Raw genomic sequence first — 23,766 nt, 5'->3', positions numbered from 1 at the left:
GCACGCCTCACTCAAAGCTCCTGTGCAGAGCACGAGCTGCAGCCCCCATGCTCCAGATCATAGCTCTGTGAGCACAGCCCCCAGGGTACCTGCTTCCTCTCCTCTCTCCTGTCCAGCCCCGGGGCCCTTCCTTCTGGTGCCCTCTACCACCAACTTCACCTCCCCTGTCACCGTGGTGGACTGCTGGCTCTCTTTCTCTGACCCCGGGATGATTCCAGCCCCATCACTCATCAACACCCTCAACCACTAAAGCTCAGTGGTCAGCCTGCAGGCGATTGAGAGCTTGGTCTCAGAGATTATTTAGAGCAAGGGGAGGAGGGGCAAACTACGACCCCTAGGCCAAGTTCAGCCTGTGTCTGCTTTTGTAAATACAGTTTCATTGGAACACAGTCAGGCCCGTGATTTACATATTGCCTAGGACTGCTTTCAGCTACAAAGGCCAAGTTGGTAGTTGGCAACCAAGATGGCATGACCCACAAAGGCCATGATACTTATTATTTGGCCCTTTACAGAAAAACAGTTTGCTGATCTCTGATCTAGAGCAATCTTTCTGAGGCTCAGAGAAGTTCAGGGACTTAACCGGTGGATGGCCAGCCAGACTCAGAGTGCAGGTCCCCTGACACCCAAGTGTACCCTATATTTCTTGAAGAGAGCCTGTGAGCTTGAACATTCCCAGACTCATGCCTCATTGCCAGCCTTGTTTCTATAGGAAAATCACAGAGGTGAGCCAGTTCCGCTCAGAAAGCATGAAGGTAATTCAGAATTCATCTCAAAAGAGGAGCCTGGGGCTCCATCCCCACAGGTTGTTCCCAAGAACCCATGGTCGCTAAATCGCTCTGCTCTTGCCTTGCGCCCACCAGGACTCCACGCCAGCCTGTCGCCTATGGGTGCTGACATCGTCCGCAGGCCCCACAGCCGATCAACTGCTTCCTGGTCTCTGTTTGGGGCTGATGACCTGAGATGTATTTGTCCTAGTGCCCTTGTAGCTGAGATGTCACTGCAGCGGCACATCCTCTGCCATCATGCATGGAGAGGGGGTGGCCAATCAAAAGGACTCCAGAGAGCATGACATTTGGCTGTTCTATAGCCACTGTCCCCAGTAACTCATAAATCAAGTCAATTTTTCTTACAAATAACAAGTTTCCCTTTTTTTCTCTCCCCACTAGCTCCTGCCCTCTCAACCCCACTTGACAGTGGTTCAAAGAGTGCAGTCCAGGGGCCTAATGACTACCATTTTCCTGTGTTTGCCACAAGGAATCTGGCTACTAAGAGGAAGAGCCCTGGTGGGCCAGACAGGTGCCGAGAATCTGTGCAGGTCCAGGGTAGCACACCCCTGGTGAAGGGAGGGGCATGGCTGAGCAGCTGCCCACTGTGTGCCAGGCCCTTGGCCATTTCATCTCAACAAGTGTTGCTAAGAGGCAGGAACAGCCTGCCCCATTTTACCGATGAGAAATCTAAAGCTCACCCTGGACATGATCATTCAGCTGGTCAGTGACAGATTTGTAAATCAAACTCAGGTCCGCCTGACCCCCAGTGTATCCTTTTTCCTCCACACCATGGTGTCCCCAAGGCAAGAGTCTAATGAGCAGGTTCAGAGCCTAATGAGCAGGTTCCTAGATGGTGAGGCTCCATCCTCAAGAGGCCATCTTCCAGCCAAAGCTGTTTCCCCACAAGGTCCACACCCCTCCCAGCACACCCAGAGGTGGAACGCTCCCCATCAGGAAGACCCTGGGGTGAGCCACGTCCACAGCAGCATCTTCCTTGCGCTTCTCTCCTGTCTTGAGTCCACACTGTATTGGATTTAATGAACTGCGTTGACAGAGCTCCCTCACCTTGCGCCCTAAAACACAGCAATGAAGCCGATCCACTGGAGCCCCCCAGGGAAGTCTTCATCAGGCCAGCACAGTGCAGGGCACTGAGGCGGGAGCTCAGCTCGGGCAGCAGCCTGGCACAGCAGCTTGAGCCCAGACCAGGCGGCACACCTGGGCTTGCGTCTGAGGGCAGCCACCCTCCCTCTGCACGATCTGGGGCAGGATCGTAACTTGTCTATGCTCCAGTCTGTAGAATGGGGAAAGAGAGCCAACGGCGCTGCATCCCCGTGGGAATGGCAGGAGCTGATACTCATGCAGTTTCGGAATAGTGTCTGGCACATGGTGAGAGCTATGTAGACACTAGTTAAATCTTATACATACATATTTTTAAATATCCGCATTGCATTTCGGTTTTGAGTAATGCTATTAAAATCCTCCTAAAATGCTCACTTCCCTTTCTCTGCTATGGAAGGTAGAGCACAAGAAAGCACTTCACTCCAGAAGTAAAATGTGGCAAATTGCATTCTGATTAACTGATGCTGCTCTGCACGACCCTGGTTTTATAAACCTCATCTTGGTGAAGATTTCAAAGCTCTTTCCATTCCCTCGCTTGTTTTAAGATAGGAGTGTAACGATGAAGTAGCATAGCTGGGCTTTTAGAAAACACATCTGGACTTAGAAATTCTAAGTGGTCAGGTGGGCAGATGGGGCCGGGCCCGCCTTGCTCAGACACCTGGCAGGAAAAGCCCCTGGATGTGGACCTCTGTCTGTGTCTCTCCCCCTCCAGAGCTGGCTCAGCATTGAGAAGGACCTTAATTATCATCTAAGAGAAATTTGTAGATGAGGTAGCCAAGGTTGAACAGGATGATAGAAACCAGACTATTTAAACCCATCACTAAGAATGATATCAATATTTTACCAATTTCGGCTCCAAATGACATTAGCTTTTCCTTTAAAAATTAGATCTATTTCTAAAAGATAAATATCTACTCCCCACTGAGACTTTAAAAGAATGGGCAACAGACTGTGACTACATTTACTTGTATTAACACGGAAGGTATGGCCAGTTTTATCCCTTGGTATCCTAGCCTACAAGAGAGGGAAGACCCAGCTTCAACTCAATTCACAAATTAGAAAAGACTGGCAAGGAATTTCCCTCATGGCAGGCAACACTGGGGCTTTGTGCTTATATGAGGAAAGGCAAATCTTTGTCTCATATAGGCATTAGGGAGTCCCTAGAACAGGGCTGGCGACTAGAGACAGGGACACGCACCCACATGTGCATGCACACCACCCCCCCATGAGGCCCTCGGGATGAAGCTAAGCCACTGCAGGTGGACCATCAGACCCTGGGAACCCAAGGACCAGCAGTTAACCAGATAGGGAGGCTAAACCAGGGCTCCTGGGTGGGCATCTCAGTAAGCAGGTGAGTCATGGACAGGTGCCAAGACGCAGGTGACCGTTGGCCACCCTGGCAGCCCTGGAGCTGCCTGGCATTAAGAAGGTCTCGTGGAGACAGTAGGACCCAGCTAGGGCATGAGGATGGAGTCAGGGCTTGTGTCTTAGAAGGACTCAAGAGAGTAGAGTTGGGCTCAGTCCTGAGAAACCTATGCTGGCAAGCAGGTCATAAATGTAGGGTGTGGGATGCAAGGAACTGATAATGACCCTGCGTCTGGTCTCAGAACAAGGTAGAAGTTCAGCTCTGCAGCCCACCACCAAGGTCAGCTCAGGACCAGGGCACAGCTCACTTGATGTGGAGTCCTCTGTGATCCTGAACTGGCTTTCTGGGATCCACTGCCATCACAGGTCTCCACTGGGCCTTCAGCGCAGTCTGAGTGGTTCTAGCTATGTCAGTTAGAGGAGGGCAGCAGGGCATTGAGCCAGGCAGGAAGCAGATGTCTGGGGTCTTGGCTGAGCAAAACTGTCCCAGGCTAGAAGCTTCCCCTGGGAGGGGAAAAGCATTCCTATGTGGTCATCGTCTTGACAAGGTATTGAGGCCTAGTTGCAGATAGATGCATGCCCAGATCAGGAATCCCCAAGGGGCTAGTGGCAAAGAAAGCACATTGTACAGACTGTGCTGATGGGGTAAAGGCACAGTGAGCCCCTACCTCATGCAGCTGACTCTCCCCAGAAGAACTCTAAAATAAGTTCAGCTCTACCTCTGGAGCCCCTACCAATCTTCTCCTGATTTTGTTCCCGATCCTCTTTACTTAACTGCTCCCCAAACTGAATCTCAATGTCTAAGCCCAAATGTCTTAATGTTACTAAGATTCCTTCAAACCATTAAACTAATTAGCATTAAGGTAGTAATATTTTATTCTTCCCAGTTTTACTTATATATTTGGAGAGGACTGCAGAGAACAGGAATCATCTCAACCAAAGGAATGAATATTTAATAGTAAAATCTCAGCTATGTGATATCAGGACAAGACAGAGGTTTTAAAGCTGGCACCTCCATTTCCTTTTGGGGAAATTTGCTCTCCATTACACAAGCTAAGGGCTTCTATCACTTAGGAATGTCAGACATGACATATTCTCCTCTCCCACCGAAGTGTGGCAGGTGGGCACAAGGCCCCAGTACAGCCAGTTGGACAACAGTTGGTGGTCCGTCATCTCAGAGGCAGCTGCATGCTGACCCTGTAGATCGTGCCTTCTGTCCCTTCAGATGTCCTTTGGTTCCTGCCCTGGCCTTCCCTGGTGCCCCCACCTTCCACTGATTCTGTGAGTCTTTTCTGCCCAAAGCCTTTTAGTTAGCCAGTCTTCCCTGTTCACAAAGAACATGGATTGGGATGCCTGGGTGGCTCAGTGATTGAGCATCTGCCTCCAGCTCAGGGTGTGATTCCGGGGTCCTGGGATTGAGTCTCACATCGGGCTCCTTGCAGGGAGCCTGCTTCTCCCCCTGCCTATGTCTCTGCCTCTCTCTGTCTCTCATGAATAAATAAATAAAATCTTTAAAACAAAACAAAACCAGAAACAACATGGATTCCCAAGTAAACTCCACCACCACCTCAGCCCAGAGTAAGGCCAGTGGTGGCTGGGGAAGAGGACTGGCTGGCCCACTGTCAACTCCGTGCATGGGCTAGAACCTGTACACCACACTAATCACACCCATGGGCCAATGTGGCCAATGTTTCTGCAACTGGAAACAAGAGCCATTGGGGGGGAGGATCCAGAATTGGGAGACTGAAAAACAGCATCTCATCTCCCAATGGCGACAGGATGGGATCATGTGCGGTCCTGACAGTGGGAACATCCCCCACATGGCAGTCTTCCTCCCCTCTCACCATGTGCACACACCCATACATGCCTGTGAACACACACACATACACACACTCAGCCAGTAAGCATCGTCCCAGTCTTCTCCAAGGAGAATCTCTCCAGGACTGTCCAGGTGGAGCCTGGGTGGTAAACGGAGAAAAAGAGATGAAGGCATGGACCACAGTCATCTTCCTTCTCTGGTGGGCCCCAGAAGGCCAGGTCCTTGCCTTCAGAGTCACATACCTTAAATTAACCAGGAGTCCCAGTGGGAAGATACCACCTCCCTCTACGTAACACCAACAGGGCCACTAAACGGGACCACCCAGGTAGCCTTAAAACCAAAACAGACCCGAGGCATCAAGGTCAAGTTGTCTCCCACCCTTCCATCCCCACTGCTACTTGCTTTCTTTTCAAGGCTGGGACCAACGGGCCTTGGCACTGATTGGTAAGGGGAGGCAGGAGAGGACGGGCCTGGCAGGTTCAGCACAGCCAGGATGCAGAGATCCACCAAGTGGAAACCATCTCCTAAAGGAGCTCCATCACCCACACCAAAGACACAGGACGGATGTAGACACGTGTGCACACACTCCCCCCAGGGCCCACCACGAGCCCAGGTAAGCACTGGGCCAAGAACAAAATATGGGGAGAAGGCACACCGGGAGTGAGGCAGAAGGCAAACTGCTTCCTAGTATGTTTATTGGAGCCTTGGCTACGTATGAATACGGATCAGAAACCCCCCTCCACAGCCCAGTCAGCCCGACGAAGGCAGAGACACAGGGAGTCAATCTCCTTTTTTTTCCCATTATAGACAACATTATTAAAAAAAATAAACTTTACAATAATACATTTTCGCTCATCTGTTGGGGGTATTATTTCGATAGTTTTGTCTCTTAAAAAAAGGAAAAAAGGGGGAACCACACTATATATGTATATGGATGTGTATATACATATATGTTGAGAAAGGAGTCGTGTTATGTACATACAGTTGGTGTTCGTCTGGGAAATGAGGAGAGAACGTGGGAAAGAGGAACGGGGAGCAGAGAGGAGGAGAGAGGCTGCAGCCACCAGAGCGTGGTGCCGCCAGGCATCCCACCATGCTCTTCTCTGCCCCTCTCAGAGACCCCTTTCCCCGGGGGGTGGAGGAGAGACCCACCAAATGGACCCATAAGAAACCAGAAGAGCCAACAAAGGATCATTTCTCTTTGATTTCAAAATTCCTGCCACCAAAGAGGAAGCAGCAGCCTTGAGCTGGTGCCCAAGCTTTGCTCCCTCTGCCCAAGGGAATGAGCTCCGGAGCCCCCCTGGAACCAGCCCCAGCACCCCCTCGAGGCCACAGTCAGGGAACCCAGTGCCACACCCTCCACAGGCATCGCTGGGGGTTCCCAGGTCAGATGCAGACCCACACGACCCACAGACAGAGAGGGTGAAATAAACTCCATCCTTGAAGCCAAGTGGGGGTGCTGAGGTACCCAGCTGGACCCCCAGCAGCCAGCCTCCCTGCCCTGCTGCCTGACACCCTCTGCCAAGCCCCCCACAGGTCCCTGGAGTGGGTAAGCTTGAGAAGGGCAGTCACCCTGCCCCCAGTTCACATCAACACAGCCACAAGTCCCTTGGGCTGCAGGGGTGTCATCTTGGTCTCTTATGTCAGCAGGATCCAGAAAGGAAAACACCAGGAGAAAGTGAAGGGCACGTCTAGACCCTTGGCACCCATCCTCAGCGCTGGGTTCCCCTTGCCAAGGGACCTGTGGGCCAGCTCTCAGGCTGCCCGCCTGCTTGTCTGTTTGGTTTAGAAAAATTTCTCCAGAGAAGAAACCTGGGAGGAGACAGGTTCAGAGACAAGGTGGGGAAAAAAATTTTTTTGCAAGGTGTGTGTGTGTGTCTGTGTGTGTTTCCATTTTGCCAGGCGGGTGTTCTCATCTGTGTAGTTTCCGGAAATCTCCCAACACGGTTTCCAGAGCCTACAAGGCCAGCTTCAGCATCAGGAAGGAGACAGCGGTCAAGGCAGCCGACGGTCTGGCTCTGCAGGGGCCTGAGTTAGGTTTGATCACCTTTTTACTCCCTGGGATGATATTGGTCGTGAGCTGCAGCCGCGGCGTAAGGGGAAACAGAAGCAAAGAACACAACAAAAGACAGAAAACCAAGTGAGTCAGCAGGCCCGGGATCAGACAAAGAAAAGGACTCAAGAAGTTGAGTCCTCAAGCCCCTGCCCTCCCCATCCCCCCAAGGGACCCTGCTCTGTGCTCGCTTGCAGAGGGAGCCGGGCTTCTGTGGAGCTGAGCTGGGCCCTGGGCTCCGGGAGCCAAAGCAGCAGTGCCCAGGAAAATGGGCTGATGCTGCCAGGTGAGGACGAGGGCCTATGGACACAGAGCAGAGAGGAGGGCCATGGTACTTCGATCTCAAGAAGTCCCAGGGTCCACAAGTACCTGCTTCTCGAGAGGAGAGGAGAGGCGGGAGAAACTCTGTCCTTCCTCTTCCTAAATTTCTTTGAATCCCTCTGCTCCATAAAGCTTCCTTGCACATCTGTGTCTGAGTTCCCTCCTCCTCTAGAAGCTTACGCTTCCTTTCCTTTTTATACATATATAAATACCTACACACACACTACAGATGTGGCCAAAGAGACGCTCCTGTGTTGGGCCTCCTTCTAGGAAGGGACTGTGTCTTTCCCATCTCACTACCTCTTCAACATGGCAAAACCAGCATAGAGCAAGTGCTCAGGACACTTGTCATAAAGAGTCAGGAAGGCTGGAGATGGCCTCTGCTCAGAGCGGCTGCTTGTGTCTCACCCAAGGAGACGGCCGAGGGTGCTGCTGGCTGCTGCCCTGGATGCTCAGCACAGTTGAGTGCCCACCCAGGTCCAGGTGGGTCAAAAGCTCAACTAGTCAGGCCCACGCAACGGGATCTAGGGGCTCCAAGTCCGAGACTCCCCTGGGAAACACCCCCCTTCTGGCCCTAGCACCCACCCCCCACTCTGCCCTTCACTCACCTCTGTGAAGCACATGCTTAACTCTTTGGAGTTATTGGCCTTCAGTCCCTGTTCCTGTGGAAGAGAAGGTGCTGGTAAGGCAGGGCCACCAGAGCCAGCTCTCTGGCCGAGCTTTGTCCTATGACTTGAATGAGATCAAATACTCCACGGCCCTGCCACCCACCACTGGCAGCATTAAATAAGCACGTGGTACATGAGAAGATGTTGGCTGAATCCCAAGCAGCAAAATAAGAACCTTGTCCCCTTCTCGCACCACCAGCACTTAGGTCCTATCTCCCCAGGGCTCCTGGAGAGGAGACTCCTAGCTCTGCCATCCCGCTTGAGGCATTATGTAGTCATAAGCCATTTGCATATCTGTCTACTATACTCGGAGCTCCTCTTGACAAGGCAGGGATCGTGGCTTCTTTTCCTTGCATTGGGCAGTGTCTGGCTCATAACATAAGCTTAGTAAATGCTTTACTAGATGCAGGAAAGGATGAATCAATGAATGAATGTCATAGATCAGAACAGGAATCCAAGTGCCAGCTCCAAAAAGCTCATAAGGCTTTGTCTGGGCTTGTGGGGAAGAGAACTGTAATTGATTAGTGATGTCTACCGCTGGTGCATGTTAGGAAGACATCTGGCAACGGGGGCAAGTGTTGGCCATTCCACCCTAAACAGATGTGTGACACCTGGGAGCTCAGTGGCCAAGGTGAGGAATGAGAACGGAAGGCTGGCCTGCTGATGCTTCCAGGGTTCTCTACTCTTGGCATAACCACTTGGATGCAGGACTAGGGAGTGTGCATGAGAACCGTCCTTTGTTATCATCATCATAATGATCCATGGGAATCAGCTGGGGGACATGGTGTTTCTGGCTTTGAAAGGCTTGGTTCCCAAGGCACTTGTGGGGACGCTCTGGCCACAAAAGCACCGGGAAGCCCAAGAAATTATTCCTAAATCACTGCTCTTGGTCAAAAGTATCAATAATCCCTTAAACATCATACGCAATCTACCACCCAGGGCATCTGGTCAGCTAAATAAGGCCCCAGCTGTCACACAGAGGCCAGCCAAAATCTAAGTCACTACCAAAGGTGGAGATGTGACCACAGTGATGATGAACACAATAGGAATGGAACCAGGGACCTGAGCCAAGAAGATCCTGTTCAAGACTACAGTGCCAGCTAGTGACTCTGGGTGCCAAGATCCAGCCGGGCCGAGCCGCCCACCTTTGTGCCTGCAGAAGTACCCTTTGGAACCCAAGGGCTGGATTCTACGGCCTCCACCAAGTGCAGCTCCAGCCAGGGCTGTCAGAGGCCATGGTGGGACAGAGCCTGCCCACCTCACCTACCGGCTGTGCTGTCACCACTGTCTTCCATCCTAATGCCCTCCTCCTCACCACCTACCTCAGGCACCCCACCCCCACCCCTGCCTCAGGGACTCACAGCACCAGGGACATCCTGGGCCACATGGCCCAGTACCTGCTTCTCCTGGCCTTCTTTCCCATTCTCACTGATTCTAGGGGTGGCAGGTCCCTGTCCCCTCCTGTGCAACCCCTCCCCACAATGTCACGAATTACGCAACCTGTGTAGAACTAGACAGTCAGGATCAACGTCCTCACCCCCACTTCAAACAAAGCAACTGTTTTTGTTTTATATGTTGGAGTTGGGTTCAACCAACGGGGTGGAGCAGGGGAGGAGGTGAGATCTGAAGGTGGACACCCTGCAGAGCTGGCCTCTGGCTGGATTGTGCTCCTCAGAATGAGAGGACTTGACAGGTTCCTCTTAAAAGAAGAGAGGAGAGGGGGCTGATGGCAAATATTTGAGGAAAAAGGAGGGGGAGGAGGAGCAAGAGGAAAGAAGTAAGTAAGAGAGGAAGAAGAGTAGAGAGAAAAAGGAGAGGCACACCCCAGGAGCCCAGGAGCCCAGGAGCACATGGCAGGGAGGTTAGGGGTGACGGGGCAGCAGAGGGGGACAGAAGGGAGTAGGAGGCAGGGAACAGAGAGGAAGGCAGGGCACAGAGGAGGAGGAGGAGGATAGACAAGGAGAGGAAGCTGCAGAGGAGTGTCTCCATCCTTTCATCAGACCCACATTAACAGAAATGGGAGAAAGTGACATAGCTCCCTGGGCCGGCCCCAAGGCAATCCCTGACAGGTGCCAGGGACTCTGGTGAGAGAGAAGGATGGGCCTCCACAAAGATCAGGGATAGGACCCCTCCCTGCTCCCCATGCCCCATGTCACCCACTGTGTATCCATCATCCACAGCATTTACTAAGTCCTTCTGAACCAATGACGTGTCCGTCCCATAGGCCCCAGAGCCACAGCTACACACTGAATGTGTGCTGATGGCCCAGTGACATCAGGCTTCCTCTTGCTGTCCTAAAGTACCTCCTTCTGGTGCCCAGAAATCTAGCTTACAGATTTTTATCCTCACAGACCCCTCCGGCCTTGCCTTTTAAACCAAAGGGTCCTAATCCTTGGTATCCATCACCGCGGGACAATACCTGGATCCAAGGAAGAGCCCGAGAGGCCCCTGGGCTCAAGTCTTATTCATCCAGACAAGTCACATCATCTACTGTAACATACGTTTTATCATCTATAAAATAGGGATAGACCAACGTACCTCCCTGACCCACCGTGACAACTACATAAGGGAGGGCATCTGGCACAGCAAGGCTCCGCACACCCGTAAGGGTCCCTTCATTCCACAAGGTGCGAAGCTGAGCCAAGCTTAGTTTTGCACCCTAAGGCAGGGCCATGAGAAATGCAGGCAGGGCCCAGAAAGAGCCTTTGAGGGGAAAGCCAGGGCCAGCTGTAGCCTGGGGCTACTCAGACCCTGCTTGACCACCACTCAAAAAGCAAAGGGCAGAGAGCAGTCTCCGCCCCAGGTGGACAGGGCCACCTGACCTCCAGCAGACACAGAGCAGTCAGTGAAGGTCCCCCGTGGTGACCCTGAGACCCTCACCCAGTGCTGGCCACACAGAGCAGTGCGGGCCTTTGCCCACCAGATGACTTCTCTGAAAGCGGCCTACGAGCAAGGTGAGGAGAGAAGGTTCCACCACCTAATGACAAAACCATCAGGGGCTCGAATCCACCGCCTCTCTCCATCACCATTAACTTTCCCCATGGCTCTTGCAAGGGGCTCCAAAGATGAACGAGTCACAGTCTGCTCACACCCTACTGTGAGAATAAACATCTACATGGTCACCTCAGTGTCAGTTAAGAAAACAGGAGAAGAGGCCACCTCCCTCCCCAAATCCCCCCAGCTACAGGCTGCCCTCTGAGGCCCATCTCACCCAATCTTCTTGGGCTCCTATGTAGGAAGTTCAGGGGAACAGAGGTTAATTGCTCCAACTCCTGCCCCATCCCCATCCCAACCCTGAGCCTCTCCTTCCCTCAAGGCAAGCCCTGAGACTGTGGGGTTATGTATCTCAAAGGGCACAGGTCTGGGCTGCAAGGGTGGCAGGGAGCAGAGCTTTTAAGAGTAAAGCCCTCAGACATGGAGGCAGGCTCTTGGCTATACTGCAGGCTGCCTCCAGAAGTTTAGAAGGAGCAAGTGGCCCTAGGGACCTCACCCGGGAAAGGGGCACAGACACAGAAGAAGGAAAATGGCAGCAAAGGCGAAGTTCATCCTTCTAGAAATTTCTCCCAGGGGGGTTCTTGCCCAGACAGTTGGAAGGAATTATTATCTTCCTCTTCTTCCCTGCCCACATCTGTCCCTACTCCCAAATCTAGGTCTGGCTGTCCCAGGACCTTGCCCATGTGGCTTGGGTCCCAGGGGCCAAGCTCAGCGTTGCATCTGTGGGAACACTGCGTCCTCTGCTTCTGGTCCCAGCCCCAGCTCCAAATCTCAATGTCCTTGGCCGCCTCCCTCCTGACAGGCCCGCCTGGTAACTCACTCCTCATCCCCTCCATTCCTCGCCATCCCCTCATCCAGCCCTCCTATCTTGCCTACCTATGACTGTCAACTATGGCAGAGAGCACAGAGGTCTGCAAGGGCATCTCCCTTGCCAACCAATCTCTATCTGTCATCAGAATCTTCCCAAATTGCAGCACCCATCTTCCCATCACCACACTCCCCGGTCAAAGGCCTTTGGTGGCCCCTCCACACTCCCCACTTCAGCCTGCTAATCGGATTGTATTCCCACCCATCCTCCCCATGGCAGTACCCTGCGTTCTCACCCAACCCAGAGCCTGCTGTTTCTCTAGACCAGGGGGCAGGCAAACACTTTCTACAAAGGGCCTGGTTAGTAAGGATTTTAGGCAACTCTGCCTGTAGCGCATGGATAATATGTAAACAATGGGGCGTGGTTGTGTTCCAATAAAACTTGATTTATCCCAACAGGTAGCAGGCCAGATGTGGCCAGCAGGTTCCCTACCAGACCTGTTCTGTGCTATGCTGACTGTGTGCCCTTGCTCCTACTTGCCCGTCACCCACACCCTCACCCACTCCACTCCATTCCACATCGCCACCTACTCAGCCTTCCCTGTTCTTCCAGGCCTAGCAGCGGGGTTAACTCTGCACAAGAGTCCTCTGCTTCCACTCCCATCCAAAGCAGCCGTCCAACCCCTGGATCCCACATCACTTTATCGGTTTTCCCAGTGTGCCTATGGCTTCCCCCCTCAATTATCTGGCATGCATCCTGTCCATCCTACCTGCATGGGACCAAGGTATGGGCCTAGTGAGCTGGTCAGCCTCAGAGCTTGGAACAGAGTAACATGGAGTGAGGACTTATGTTGAATAAAGCCACTAAAGAACAAATGAATGAACACTACAAGGGGGCCAAGACCAAGGGAAGAAAAGAGGGAATGTATTCAAATCTTTCGAAGCTTGGAAATGAGCCATATTTATAAATCAGGACTATACAACCCACTGAAAGGCCTCTCAGCACCCCAATCTGATGCCCACGGGCTTGTGCACTAGGTAAGAGATCCAGCCAGACAGCAGGCAGGATGAGGAGGAGACAAGAGCATCCGCAGGCTGCCAGGCCTACTGCAGGTGTGTGGTGAGGGGGGCTTGCGTTAACCCCTCCAAATACATTTCAAATTCCCCCAGATGTGATGGGAAGTCCAAGGATAAGAGCAAAATTAGCTGGTAGAGACAAAAAGAGCAACGGAGACTGTGTTGCCAGGGCCCTGCAGCCCTGGGAAAGGCGAGACTCCAGTTGATCTGATGGGTCCCTGCAAACTGGCCCAGAAAAAACCACCGGGAATGCCAAGGACGCTGGAAACAAACCACGACCAGAGGAAGCAAGAACCAGCTGCCAGTCTCCCAGCCTCCACAGCCACTGCACCACCCTGGTCCAGTCCTCATCATGTGACAGAAGGTGGGGCCTGGACCCAATTTTCATGGATCCTCCACAGAAACACTGCTTCACCTACCCACCCTCATGGCAGGCACACAGGCAGCATCTACGAGAAGGACATAAGCCGAGCAGAGTGGCCCACAAGCAAGAAAGCACACAAGGCCTGTTCTAGAATGGAGAGAGCAGGATGTTCCAATGAACTGGGGACTCTGGGTTCTTCCCCCCAACATCTCTGAAGCACCTACTCAATGCCACACACTGAGCCCTGGGGTACACAGAGCAACTAAGAGGGGGGAGACAGCCCCTATCCTTGGGGATGCTCAGCTGGGAGAGCAAGAAGAACACATCATGATGGGGGCTCAAGGGAGGCGAAGCAGGAGCAGAGCCAGGGGAACACTCTGGAAGGTGAATCCAAGTAGGATCTGCCATGCAGAGAGAAGAAAGATGGGCACTTCACTCCAAGGAGCTGACGGGTGCACGGGCCAGCAACTTGCTCACCGCCGTCCTCGGGTCTACACCTGGGGAGGGGCTGACTGCACTTCAGAAACAAAGGGCCCTGGAGGAGAGTCCACGGCTGACCTGCTGCCTCCAGATCAGGGAGGGAATTCACACAGGGGGGTGTGTGTGCACATACACACAGGCAAGGCCAGAGGGACAGGGAGAGACCATTTTGCAGATCTTGCCATGAATTCTCCAAGTTCCAGAGAGTTCCAGGCAGGCAGGGCTGCCTGGAGTGGGGGCCCAGCCAGGAATGGAAGCCTATGAGGGCAGGACTCAAAACAGCATTGAGGATGCCCAGACACAGGGCCAACTCGGGGGTCTCCTAGCTCCTGGCTCCTCTGTGGACACCCATGTTTTTGCTCAGCAGCCCCATGATGTAGACAAGAGTTCTTCGGGTTGCAGAGCCTGCCCCCCATCGTGGGAAAGCCCTCTGGGGTGGAAGATCCATCGCCCCGCAGAAGAAACTGTCCAGGAGCTGGCGGCCGGGGGCTCTGGACAAGTAACTGTCCTCGCCGAGCTTCCATCCTTTGGGGTTTGAGAACGAGATCTCAGAAGGCCCTCTGGTCCTGATGTCCAATCACTTATGTGGGGTCCCCAACTGGCTGCCATTTCTGGGTCAGTGAAGGGGGTCCCTGAGGCTTCCCCGAGGACCTGGGCCTTTTGAGGGGCAGGACAGAAATCAGTCAAGTCTTTTAGTCCCCTTGACCCCACCCGGGCCTCAGCCTCCTGTCTCTGCCCTCAACAGGGCCCTCCGTCTGTAGCTATGGGTGGCTGTCACTCCCAAAGCCCCCACAAAGGCCACCATGGAGCCCTTCCAAGCCTGCAGAGCTGAAGGAGAGGGTATGAGCTGGGGAGGGGGCAAATCACCCACACCAGCCTCCAGCTGGACTCTGCACTCCCAGCACCTGGCACGGAGGAGGCGGTGCTCACTAAAGACCGTGATGAAAACAGAAGCAAGGGGGGCCCTTCCCCTTTGGATTCAGTGAGAAGGAACCAGGAGTGACGTTCAGCGCCCCCCCCCCCCCCGCCCCACCAAGGGCCTGCATCTCCTCCTTTGCTCCTGAGATGGCCATTCTCAGCTGTGCTGCCCCTAGTGGCTCCTAGACTGTGAGTGGGTGGTCACTGAGGTCAGGCGCGGGGAGCCCCCTGCCAGCCCAGCACCCCGACATTCGTAACACCTAACACACACGGAGCACCACTCGGCTTGCAGGCACTTTCCCATACATCAGCTCACTCACAGATCGTGTTAACTCCACTGGAATCAAACCAAGTGTAAGACAAGCCCCCAGATGGTGAGTCTGCAGAAAAACCAGGCTGAGGCTAAAAGAAACCAGGCAACAGTTTAGCAGACCGCTGAGGGAAACTAGGGGAAAGGAAGGAATCAGAGCCATCAGGCACTGAGTGGGCCGCAGTGAGGCAAGAGGCGGTGGCCTTGAACTCGTCCACACCCACGGTGAGTCATATAAGGGTCTGGGAAAGGTCGGCAGCTACCTGCTAAATCAGCATCCCCCCCTCCCCACTACTGAGTAAGCTGGGCCTCAAGGGACTCAGGGAGGCGGTGGGTGGGGGGAGGTGCCCACGGACATGGGGGCCGTGCCAGTGCATGGTCACCTGACAGGTGGCACAGCCCCGACCGGCGAGCTGCCTGCCACTCTAGCATGAAATTGAGCTGGCAATCGTGCAGCAGGCCCCCGAGCCCCCGCCGGCAGTCACTCAAGCATGGCTAGTGTAATTAGGAGCTGCCCAAGGGTGACACCAGCACCTCAGCCCAGACCTGGAGGGGTGACCTAATGGAGGGGAGCAGGGCATGGAAGGGTCCACGCAGAGTCTGACGTGAGGGTACTCGGAGGTCAGCTGTTCCGGCACAAAGGAGCCTGCCAGGACGGAAGGGAGAGCAGCTTCCCAACCAGGACGGGCACCCCCACCGGCTCTTCCAGTATGACAGGTCCAGGGGACCTGAACGCTTCCCTGAGGCCCCGTCCCTGATCTAGTTCTCCTCACACTGGGGTTTGTTCCAGCTTTATGGAGGTTATAATTGACCATTAAAATCATATATATTTAAAGTGTACAATCTGATGACCCAATGTACGTATACACGTCTTGTGAAATGCTCACAAGCCAATCAACGTATCCATCACTTCCCATCTTTACCATTTTCTGCTTTTTTCCCCCCTTTTTGTGGTAAGGACACCTAAGGTTTACCCTCTCAGCATATTTCAAGCACAGAGCACAACAATGTCAGCTATAGTCACACGGCTGTACACTGGTCCTCCAGAAGGGCCTTGTCCAGAGTGACTGAAACATTGTGGAGAATGTGCACTGGGGGTGCCGTGAGCGTGCTGCCCCACTCAGACCGTGGTCTTCACTGCCCCCCTCCACACACACAGCCAGGCCTTGTTCTCCTCACCCATTCTCCTTAGGTTGTGCCCCCCCATGAAAGGTACTTCAGAGCCCCCCAACCTTCTTGGTAACTCCAGGGCCACCCCCACTCTACCCCACACCCTCAATCTCACTGATCCCCTTGCTCTGCTCTGATATTCGGCATGAGGTCCTATTTCACACTTCGCTCTAGGGGTGGGTGGGTGTATGCGTGAGAGAAAGTGTGTGTGTGTATGTGTGTGTGACACAGAGAACGTATATATGTAAGTTGAGTGTATGAGAATGCACATGTGTGCGTGAGAGAAAGAGTGACTGTATTATGTGAAGAGTGCATGAGTAAGAGTGTGTGGGTGTGTTGTGTGTGTTACGTAAGAGTAGTATAGGTGTGAGAGTGTGTGTGTGTGTGTGCGTGTGCGTGTGCGTGTGTGTGTGTGTTCTAACTAGAGCCAAGAATCTGCTGTAGCCAATGGCATGATGGCCTGAGGGCAGCTCAGCAGAGAAAGGCTGAGTGGGGAGCCCTGACCACAGTCCATGCCCGATGCTTCTTGAATGTTTGATCTTGGGAAGGACCATAAGGACCTCAAAACCCAGGACTGTGTCAGTTTTATTCATCAAGATCTCCCTTGCACACCCCACAGTAGTCCTGGCACACAACGCAACATAACACATGCTGGATGGATAGATGGATGGACAGATGGACAAACAAATGAACATCATGGGTTCTGGAGTCTGACGTAGGTTTGTAATCTTATTCTATCACCAGCCAGCTGTGTGACCTTGGGTAGCCTCCCTAACCCTCCCGGGCCATTTTCCTATGCGTAGAACAAGAAGACCAACACTTTACTGTGTGAAAATTCGATGCAGTAGGTAGACAGTCACTGGCATATACCTGGTAATTAGCAGATGGCTAGTAATGGTACCCCTTACATTTCTCTGGTGCCCCATGGCATCTAACACAATCCTCTGAGAGGACGGGTGCTTCGTACCTGTAAGGTGAATGCCCAGGGTACGTAGGCACAAAAAAACTAACCCCCAACAGCTCCTCCCTGCCTCTTGGATCCCGATCCAAAGGAAGGACCTTGCGTGCGCCATCCCTGACCTAATCTCCCATACTCGCCTGGGGTGTCGTGGTGCTTCTCTAGACCCTCAGCCCACCCCCAACTCCTTTTCCCCGGCTGCAGAGACACATCCCCTCACCTGGACAGATGTGCAGGTGGTGATGACGCTGGTCCCCAAGCTGGTGCTATCACTGAGGTCATCTGGCAAAGAAGGTGTTTTCTCCACCCGAGGGGCTTGCGTGGCCTGGAATGAGGGGCTCTTGGGGGACAGGTTCACATCTGTGCCATTGCCAAAGGCCTGGATGGCATTCCCTGTGGGGGGAGAGAGCAGGTGGTCACAGAGAAACCAGGGGCTGCCTCCATCACGTCTGCCCCTCACATCCCGATACCGCCTTCTCTGTATCAACCTAGAGCTGAGGACGGGGTGTGGCTTGTCCAAACTCAACTTCTCTGCAGCTCCTTCCAGATGCTACTGACAGCTCACACGTAGAGAAGAAAACAGCAAGAGGGAGGTTGGAAAAGAAACCATAATAGAAAGAAATGTGGAAGAGAAAGGGAAGAGGGGACATGCACGTGGAGAGCCGGGAGGAGGCAGCAGGGCAGGCCCAGGGCGGCGGGTGCTGGTGTCTCCAGGGCATCCCGTGCTGCAGACCACTCCCCCTCCAGAGGCTTCCTCCACACCGACGACCCCCCCACCCCTCCCACACGCCCTCCAGCACAGGTGCCAGGCCCCCCCGCCCCCGGCATTCCAAGAGCCCCAGACTTAGCTCTTCTCCTGGGGTGGCCTCACCCACTCCCACACCATTAGCACCAATGCACTAAGGATGAAATAATGGGACCTCTTGAACAAAACTGTCCTCAAGACTTGGCGCTGGAACCAAGTGCCTAGAGAAACCTCCACTCCAAGTCCCAGACGTATCTCCAGGTCATCACATCTACGTCCCAACTAGGCATGGCTCCGTTCCGTTGCATCACTGCTTTCTGGCCATGTTTCCAGTCTTGAAGGGGGTCATCTCTCCCCACCCAGGTCCCCCACTATGCTTCTCTAACTGCCCACTTGCCACCAGTTAAGCCTCCTAAAGATCTGTCCACCCCCTTCCTCTTCTCCCCTCCCCACCGCTGCTCAGTTCAGTCACACCATCCTCTCCATGACCAGCTTCTCCGCCCCCTGAGCAGACTTCTGTCGGGCCACCTGTCAGACCCACATCCCCACCCCTCCACAGCAGAACCAGAGAGCGGGCCTTCTGCAATGCAGGTCCGCCCACAATGCCACCTGCTGACACTCCTTCAGTGGCCCACATCCACCACCAGCAGGACCGTAAGATCCTAACAGCCTCAGGACTGCGAGGTCCTTCGGGAGGAGGACTCTCCGTCCCTGTCCAGGTAACTCCAGGCATCCTCACGCCCTATAGCAAGACTAGGTAGTCTACAGTTCCTACAAGCACCTCTGCCCGGGTGGGCTGGCATGCCCTCCCTGCCTCATCAGCTGACAGACGCCCACTGTCCCTCAATGGGCCAGGGTGTGAGAAGCTTTCAGGGCCTTCTCCAGGCTGACAGGAGAGCCCTGCGCAGACCTCCACCCTAGCATCATTCACCCCGTACTATGATCGCAGCAACCCCCTGACAGCGTCCCTCCATCAGACCACGAACTTCTCAATGACAGGCACTGTCGCTCATCTCTCTGAATCCCCAGTGCTATAAAGAAAGGGAGGGTGGATGGAAGGAAGACAGGACACAGGGAAGGAGGGAGGCGATTTTCAAGTGGGTGGAAGGCAAGAGCATCAGACTGAGCAGATCAAGGCAGGCAGGATTTGTGGCTCAGCTCTCTCTGTAGCCTTTTGAATAGCAGTCTGATGACTTGAAAAGAAAGTCACCAATTCTAAAGGGGAATGGATCCTTAAAGGGACAGGTGACAGCTGGAACCTGGCTGAAGCTGTCAGGACAACAGGCCAGAAAATTTTGACCTTGCCCTGACATAGGTTCAAGGTCTCCAGTGGTAAACTGAGGCTGGCCTACTGACCATTCAGTAGCATGAGTCTCCAAGAACACAAAACCCAAGGTCTCTGCAGGTTGCTGGGGAAGCCCCATAGATGCCATGGGACCTCCCGATGTGGGGCCCCTGTGGGATGTGAGGATCTCGGGGAGGGACTGGCGGGACTTACGGAGGCACGGGTTCTCGGTGAAGTCCCTGAGGAACTTCTCACACTCCTCCTCCATGTTGCCACTCCCACGACAACTGCACCAAGGGGACACCACGATGCCAGTGGGGCTGGAGTCCACGTAGTTGGGTGTCATATCAAACCCTGGGCAGGGGGAAGGCAAAGGAGAAGGAACAGTAAGGCCTTCTCTCTGGAAGAGAAGCAGCTTGGGAACACCCCCTCCCTCCCAACTGCCCCCTCAAACACACATACATCCCAACTCACAAAGTCTGAGCATTACTATCCCAGCAACCAGGGGATAGTGACCACATGGGACAGAAGGACACGGACACCGAGGACAGAGCCAGACAGCAGAGGAGATATCGGGGGCCACCACCCTGCCCCCTGCTTCCTGGAGCCTGGGCCTTTGCCTCCTTTGCCAGCAAGCAGAGCGTGTGCTCTAGAGCCAGGGAGACAGAGGTTCACATCCAGCATTTAGACCCCAGTGCCAACATTTACTAGCAAGGTGAACCTGTGCGAGTTCCTTGGCCTCTCTAAGCCTCAGTGTCCCGATCTGTAGAATGGAGATACCAACCCCTCCCTAGGAAGCACTGTTGTGAGAATTAAGACAGTCCACGTCTACCGCTCAGGGCAGTGCCTGGAATGTCCAAACCATGCAATAAATCTTACTTTCTCATTTCAAAAGCTTTATAAGGCTCCCAGGGCCCTGCTCTCCCCACGATAAAGGCCTGGCCTCTCCTCTGGCTTCTCTGAAGAGAGGAGCGAGCTCAGACTGTCCACCCTCTGGCCCCGAGCCAGGCCCCCTACCCACAGCCAGGTGCCACTGTGGGCACAGGTGCGCGGGGGCGGCTTACCAATCATGCCAGCGTAGGAGCCCAGACACGCCTGGTAATTGTCGGCAGGGCAGCTGGTGAGCGTCTGGTAGGAGGCACGACAATTGGCATGGAAGTCTGCCAGTCGGGACCTGGTGTCAGGAGAAGACCCAACAGAGAGAACGGTTTAGTCTGGCGGCCTTCCCACCTTTTCTGCGGCAGAGCAGCTCCTCCCCACAGGTTCCCAGGCCGGGAGGAAGCTAGGAAGATGGAGAGGAGGAAAAGGAGAGTCCTCAAGCCTTTGGGGGCTTCATGCGGGGAGCTCCTTGACGGCAGGACTTCCTGGAGGACCAGGGACACAGCTGAGGCATGGCAGGCTGTGAATGGATCTTGAGTCTGAGGAACACAGAAAGAATCTGGGGTGGGTTTGCCAAGAATGCCTGGGACCAAGGCAGGAAAGTGGGCTCTGCTCTCTGCTTGGCCCCGCTCCTGGGTGACCTTGCCCAAGGCCTTCAACACATCACTCTACCTGCCTGCAAAATGTATACAATAATCCCTGTCCCAGCCACCTCCCAGGATCCACTGAGGGCCACAGGAGCCAGCCCCCAGGCAGCTAAACAAAGAGTCCCCCTACCAGGAGACACCTGAGGGCTTTCTTGACTGGCCTTTTCTGGATTGGGTCAGAGCAAAGGACCCCCACCCCGGCTGTCGTCCCTCCACTTCCTCCTCTGTCCCATAAGGGCAGAGTCTGCTGTTTCTTCCCCTGGTGTCATCACCCCTTCCCCTCTGTTGGCACCCATGATACTACTTCATAACTACCTGGGCACCTCTCTCCTCGACCCTGAGCCACATCAAGGTCAAGGATGCTCTGTGACCCGGGTCTGTCTCCAGTACCTGATGTGGAAGGTCACATGGAACCCCAGGCACCCAAGTCTAACCTGTCCCAGCACCCAGACTCCCATCGGCCTGGGCTGGGAGTGGCCAGCTCACCTCCCCCCACCCCTCGTCATCACCTCCTGTAGTGAGTGCCCTTTGCCATGGGGTTGTCATGTATCATACCATTTGTGTCTCACAGCAGCTCCAAGCAGCGAGGAGGGTCTTATTCACTGGTATTTCCCCAATGATGGGCACACAGTAGGCCCTCAACCAATACATGGTCAGTGAGAAGACTGTGGTAGCTACCGGAAGGGCCAGAACCCAGCCCTTGACTCCCTGCCCCTACTCTCTCCATGTCACAAGGTACCTCACGAAGCCATCCCAAAGGCTGCCCCAAATCCAGCTCCCCCAGTCCTCCAGAGGAGCTCTGTCCCACTTGACAAAGGAGACAAAGGTAGAGAGAGTCAAGAGGTTGAGAGGAGGCAGCTGTGTGTGTCCCACCTCGGGACACATTCTGGGGGGATGGGGGGGATGTGGTTTGGGGCAAAGGAAGCTCTCTGGAGGAATTCAACCCCAGTAATGCCTCCTGTGTCCCCAGACCCTGCAGCCCAGAGGGGTGGGAGACTGAAGAAGATGAGCACCACAAACTATGTGGCAGGGGACTGAGGTTCTCACTTCAGTTGTGCCCCTAATTCACTGGGCGACTCAAGCTCTTACTTTTCAGGGACTCGGGTTCCTTATTTATCAAATGAGTAGAAAGTGCTCTTTGTAAAAGGCATTTTCACAGTCTGGGCAGATGAAAAGTTCCGGAGTGGGATGGTGGTGCTGGCTGCATGACAATGCAAATGGACCTAATGCCACTGAGCTGCACGCTCAAAAACGGTTAAAATGGTAAGTTTTACGCAATGCATAATTTACCACAATAAAAAATGATTTAAGAAGAGATACTTGCACATTCATCTGTCTTTCGTTCAATCCTCACACTGAGATCCGACTCTTTGAGCTGTGACAAGCAGTCAACGTTACGGTCCCACATTACAGAGCAGGAAGCAGACACTCAGAGAAGCTAAATAACTTGCCCAAGGTCACAGAGCTCCTGAGCAGCAGAGCCAGGGCTCTGCTCCGGAACTAACGACGGGGTGGAAGCTCTCTCTGGCAGGTCTCACTGCTCTGGAGCAAAGGCCCTGGAAGGGTCCTTCCAGAGCCAACATTCAGCATCCCCGAGGAAAGGAAATCTGCAGTTGTCTTGGAGGCAAGCAACACAAAAGCTCCAGGCACGGGCTGTGGGCTGAATTGAGTCCTGACTCCCAGTGTCCATGATAGGACCTGACTTCAGAATGAGCTCCTTGCAGATGTGACCAGCAGGAAGTCAGAGTGGATTAGGGTGGGCCCTCAAGGCCCTCAAACCGATGACTGCTGTCCTTATAAAAAGGGGGAAAGACATCACAAGGACACATGTGAAGACGGAGAGAGAGACTGGAGTGACGCATCTACAAGCCCAAGAAGGCCGAGGATTGCAGGCAACACCAGCAGCTAAGAGACAGGCATGAAACAGGTTCTTTCTTCAAGTTCATCCTTGAAGCCTTCAAAGGGAGCACAGCCCTGCGGACACCTTGATTTTAGACTACTGGCCTCCAGAACTGTGAGAATAAAATTCTCTTCCAAGTCTCCCAGCTGGTGGGACTTTGTTTCAGCGGCCACAAGAAACTCATCCAGCCCCTCCAGAGACTTCACTGTTCGTTTTGGCCAACTGCCTCCCTCTAGAAGGAGCCAAGGGCACAAGGTCAGGCCCAGCACTAAGGAGCACTGCAGATGGGCAGCACACAACCAGAACGGAGCTCCTGCACGCTGTGAGCAAGGAAGCTGCTAGATAACAAGCAAAGCCCCTTGTTTCCATCTCCTCCCCATCAAAGAGGCCTCCAAGTCATCTCTTAGCCAAAATACAGGAGAGCATTCCTATGCCATTTGATCACCCGAAGGCCTGACCCCCTCCTAGTACCTCCCCAAGACCCACCTGCACGAAGCACTTTCTGGCCACCCCAGCTGTGTGGATCTCTCCCGCCCCTGTACTCCAGCTACACAAAAAGTCTGGACCATGCAGTTTCATACTTAATTGTATAGAGACTTACTGCTATTGCTCCATTTGGCCTCTCCAACTGAAACGTGTGTTCCCACAGTGGCAGACTTTACCAACTTCATCCTTCCTCTAAACACAGATTGAGCCCCTGCCATGTGACTGACAGACTAAGGATGGGAAGGATACCCTTGCATTGCAAGTCACTGCAATGTCAGCTAGGAAATCCCAGCTAACAGGGTCAGGGTAGAGTGTCCCCCAGGCCAGGATCCAGGGCCTGATGAGAGGTCAGTGTTGGCTCACCCTCCTGCAGCACCACAGGGCCCACTGCAGCAGATGAGAGGGGAGCCTTCCAGGCAACTCCACTCCCCGCGGGGCACATGGGGCCTCCTTCCCTTCTGCAAGGTAAGTTCTCCATTCACTGGCACTAGGAACCTTGAGGATCTTGCCTGGCCCCAAAACGTCACTGGACCCCACAGGCTAGAGAAGGCACAAAGCATGAGCAAGGAGAATGTGACTGTCCACAAAGAGAGATAAGGCCATTGGACAAAAGAGAGAAAAGGAAGCTGGGACC

The 23,766-nt window shown here is 53.9% G+C and overlaps 1 protein-coding gene across 4 annotated transcripts in view; it reads right to left on the bottom strand.

Annotated features, from left to right (window-relative positions):
- Window positions 1-5,748: 5,748 nt before the first annotated feature.
- Window positions 5,749-23,766, bottom strand: part of GFRA2 (GDNF family receptor alpha 2) — an 84,897-nt gene continuing 66,879 nt past the window's right edge. For all 4 annotated transcript variants that reach the window (XM_035720402.2, XM_035720407.2, XM_049100964.1 and 1 more), the window contains 5 exons: window positions 20,285-20,394; window positions 19,434-19,574; window positions 17,411-17,583; window positions 8,053-8,106; window positions 5,749-7,150 (listed from right to left, as the gene is read on the bottom strand). In XM_035720402.2, the coding sequence (XP_035576295.2) occupies window positions 7,028-7,150; window positions 8,053-8,106; window positions 17,411-17,583; window positions 19,434-19,574; window positions 20,285-20,394 (601 nt within the window). In that variant the 3' untranslated portion in view covers window positions 5,749-7,027. The remainder of the gene's footprint in view (window positions 7,151-8,052; window positions 8,107-17,410; window positions 17,584-19,433; window positions 19,575-20,284; window positions 20,395-23,766) is intronic.

The sequence above is a fragment of the Canis lupus genome, chromosome 25, assembly GCF_003254725.2.
Source record: "Canis lupus dingo isolate Sandy chromosome 25, ASM325472v2, whole genome shotgun sequence".
Classification (NCBI taxonomy): Eukaryota; Metazoa; Chordata; class Mammalia; order Carnivora; family Canidae; genus Canis; species Canis lupus.
The sequence above is the reverse complement of the archived record's forward strand: the minus strand, read 5'-3'. Positions and strand labels throughout refer to the sequence as shown.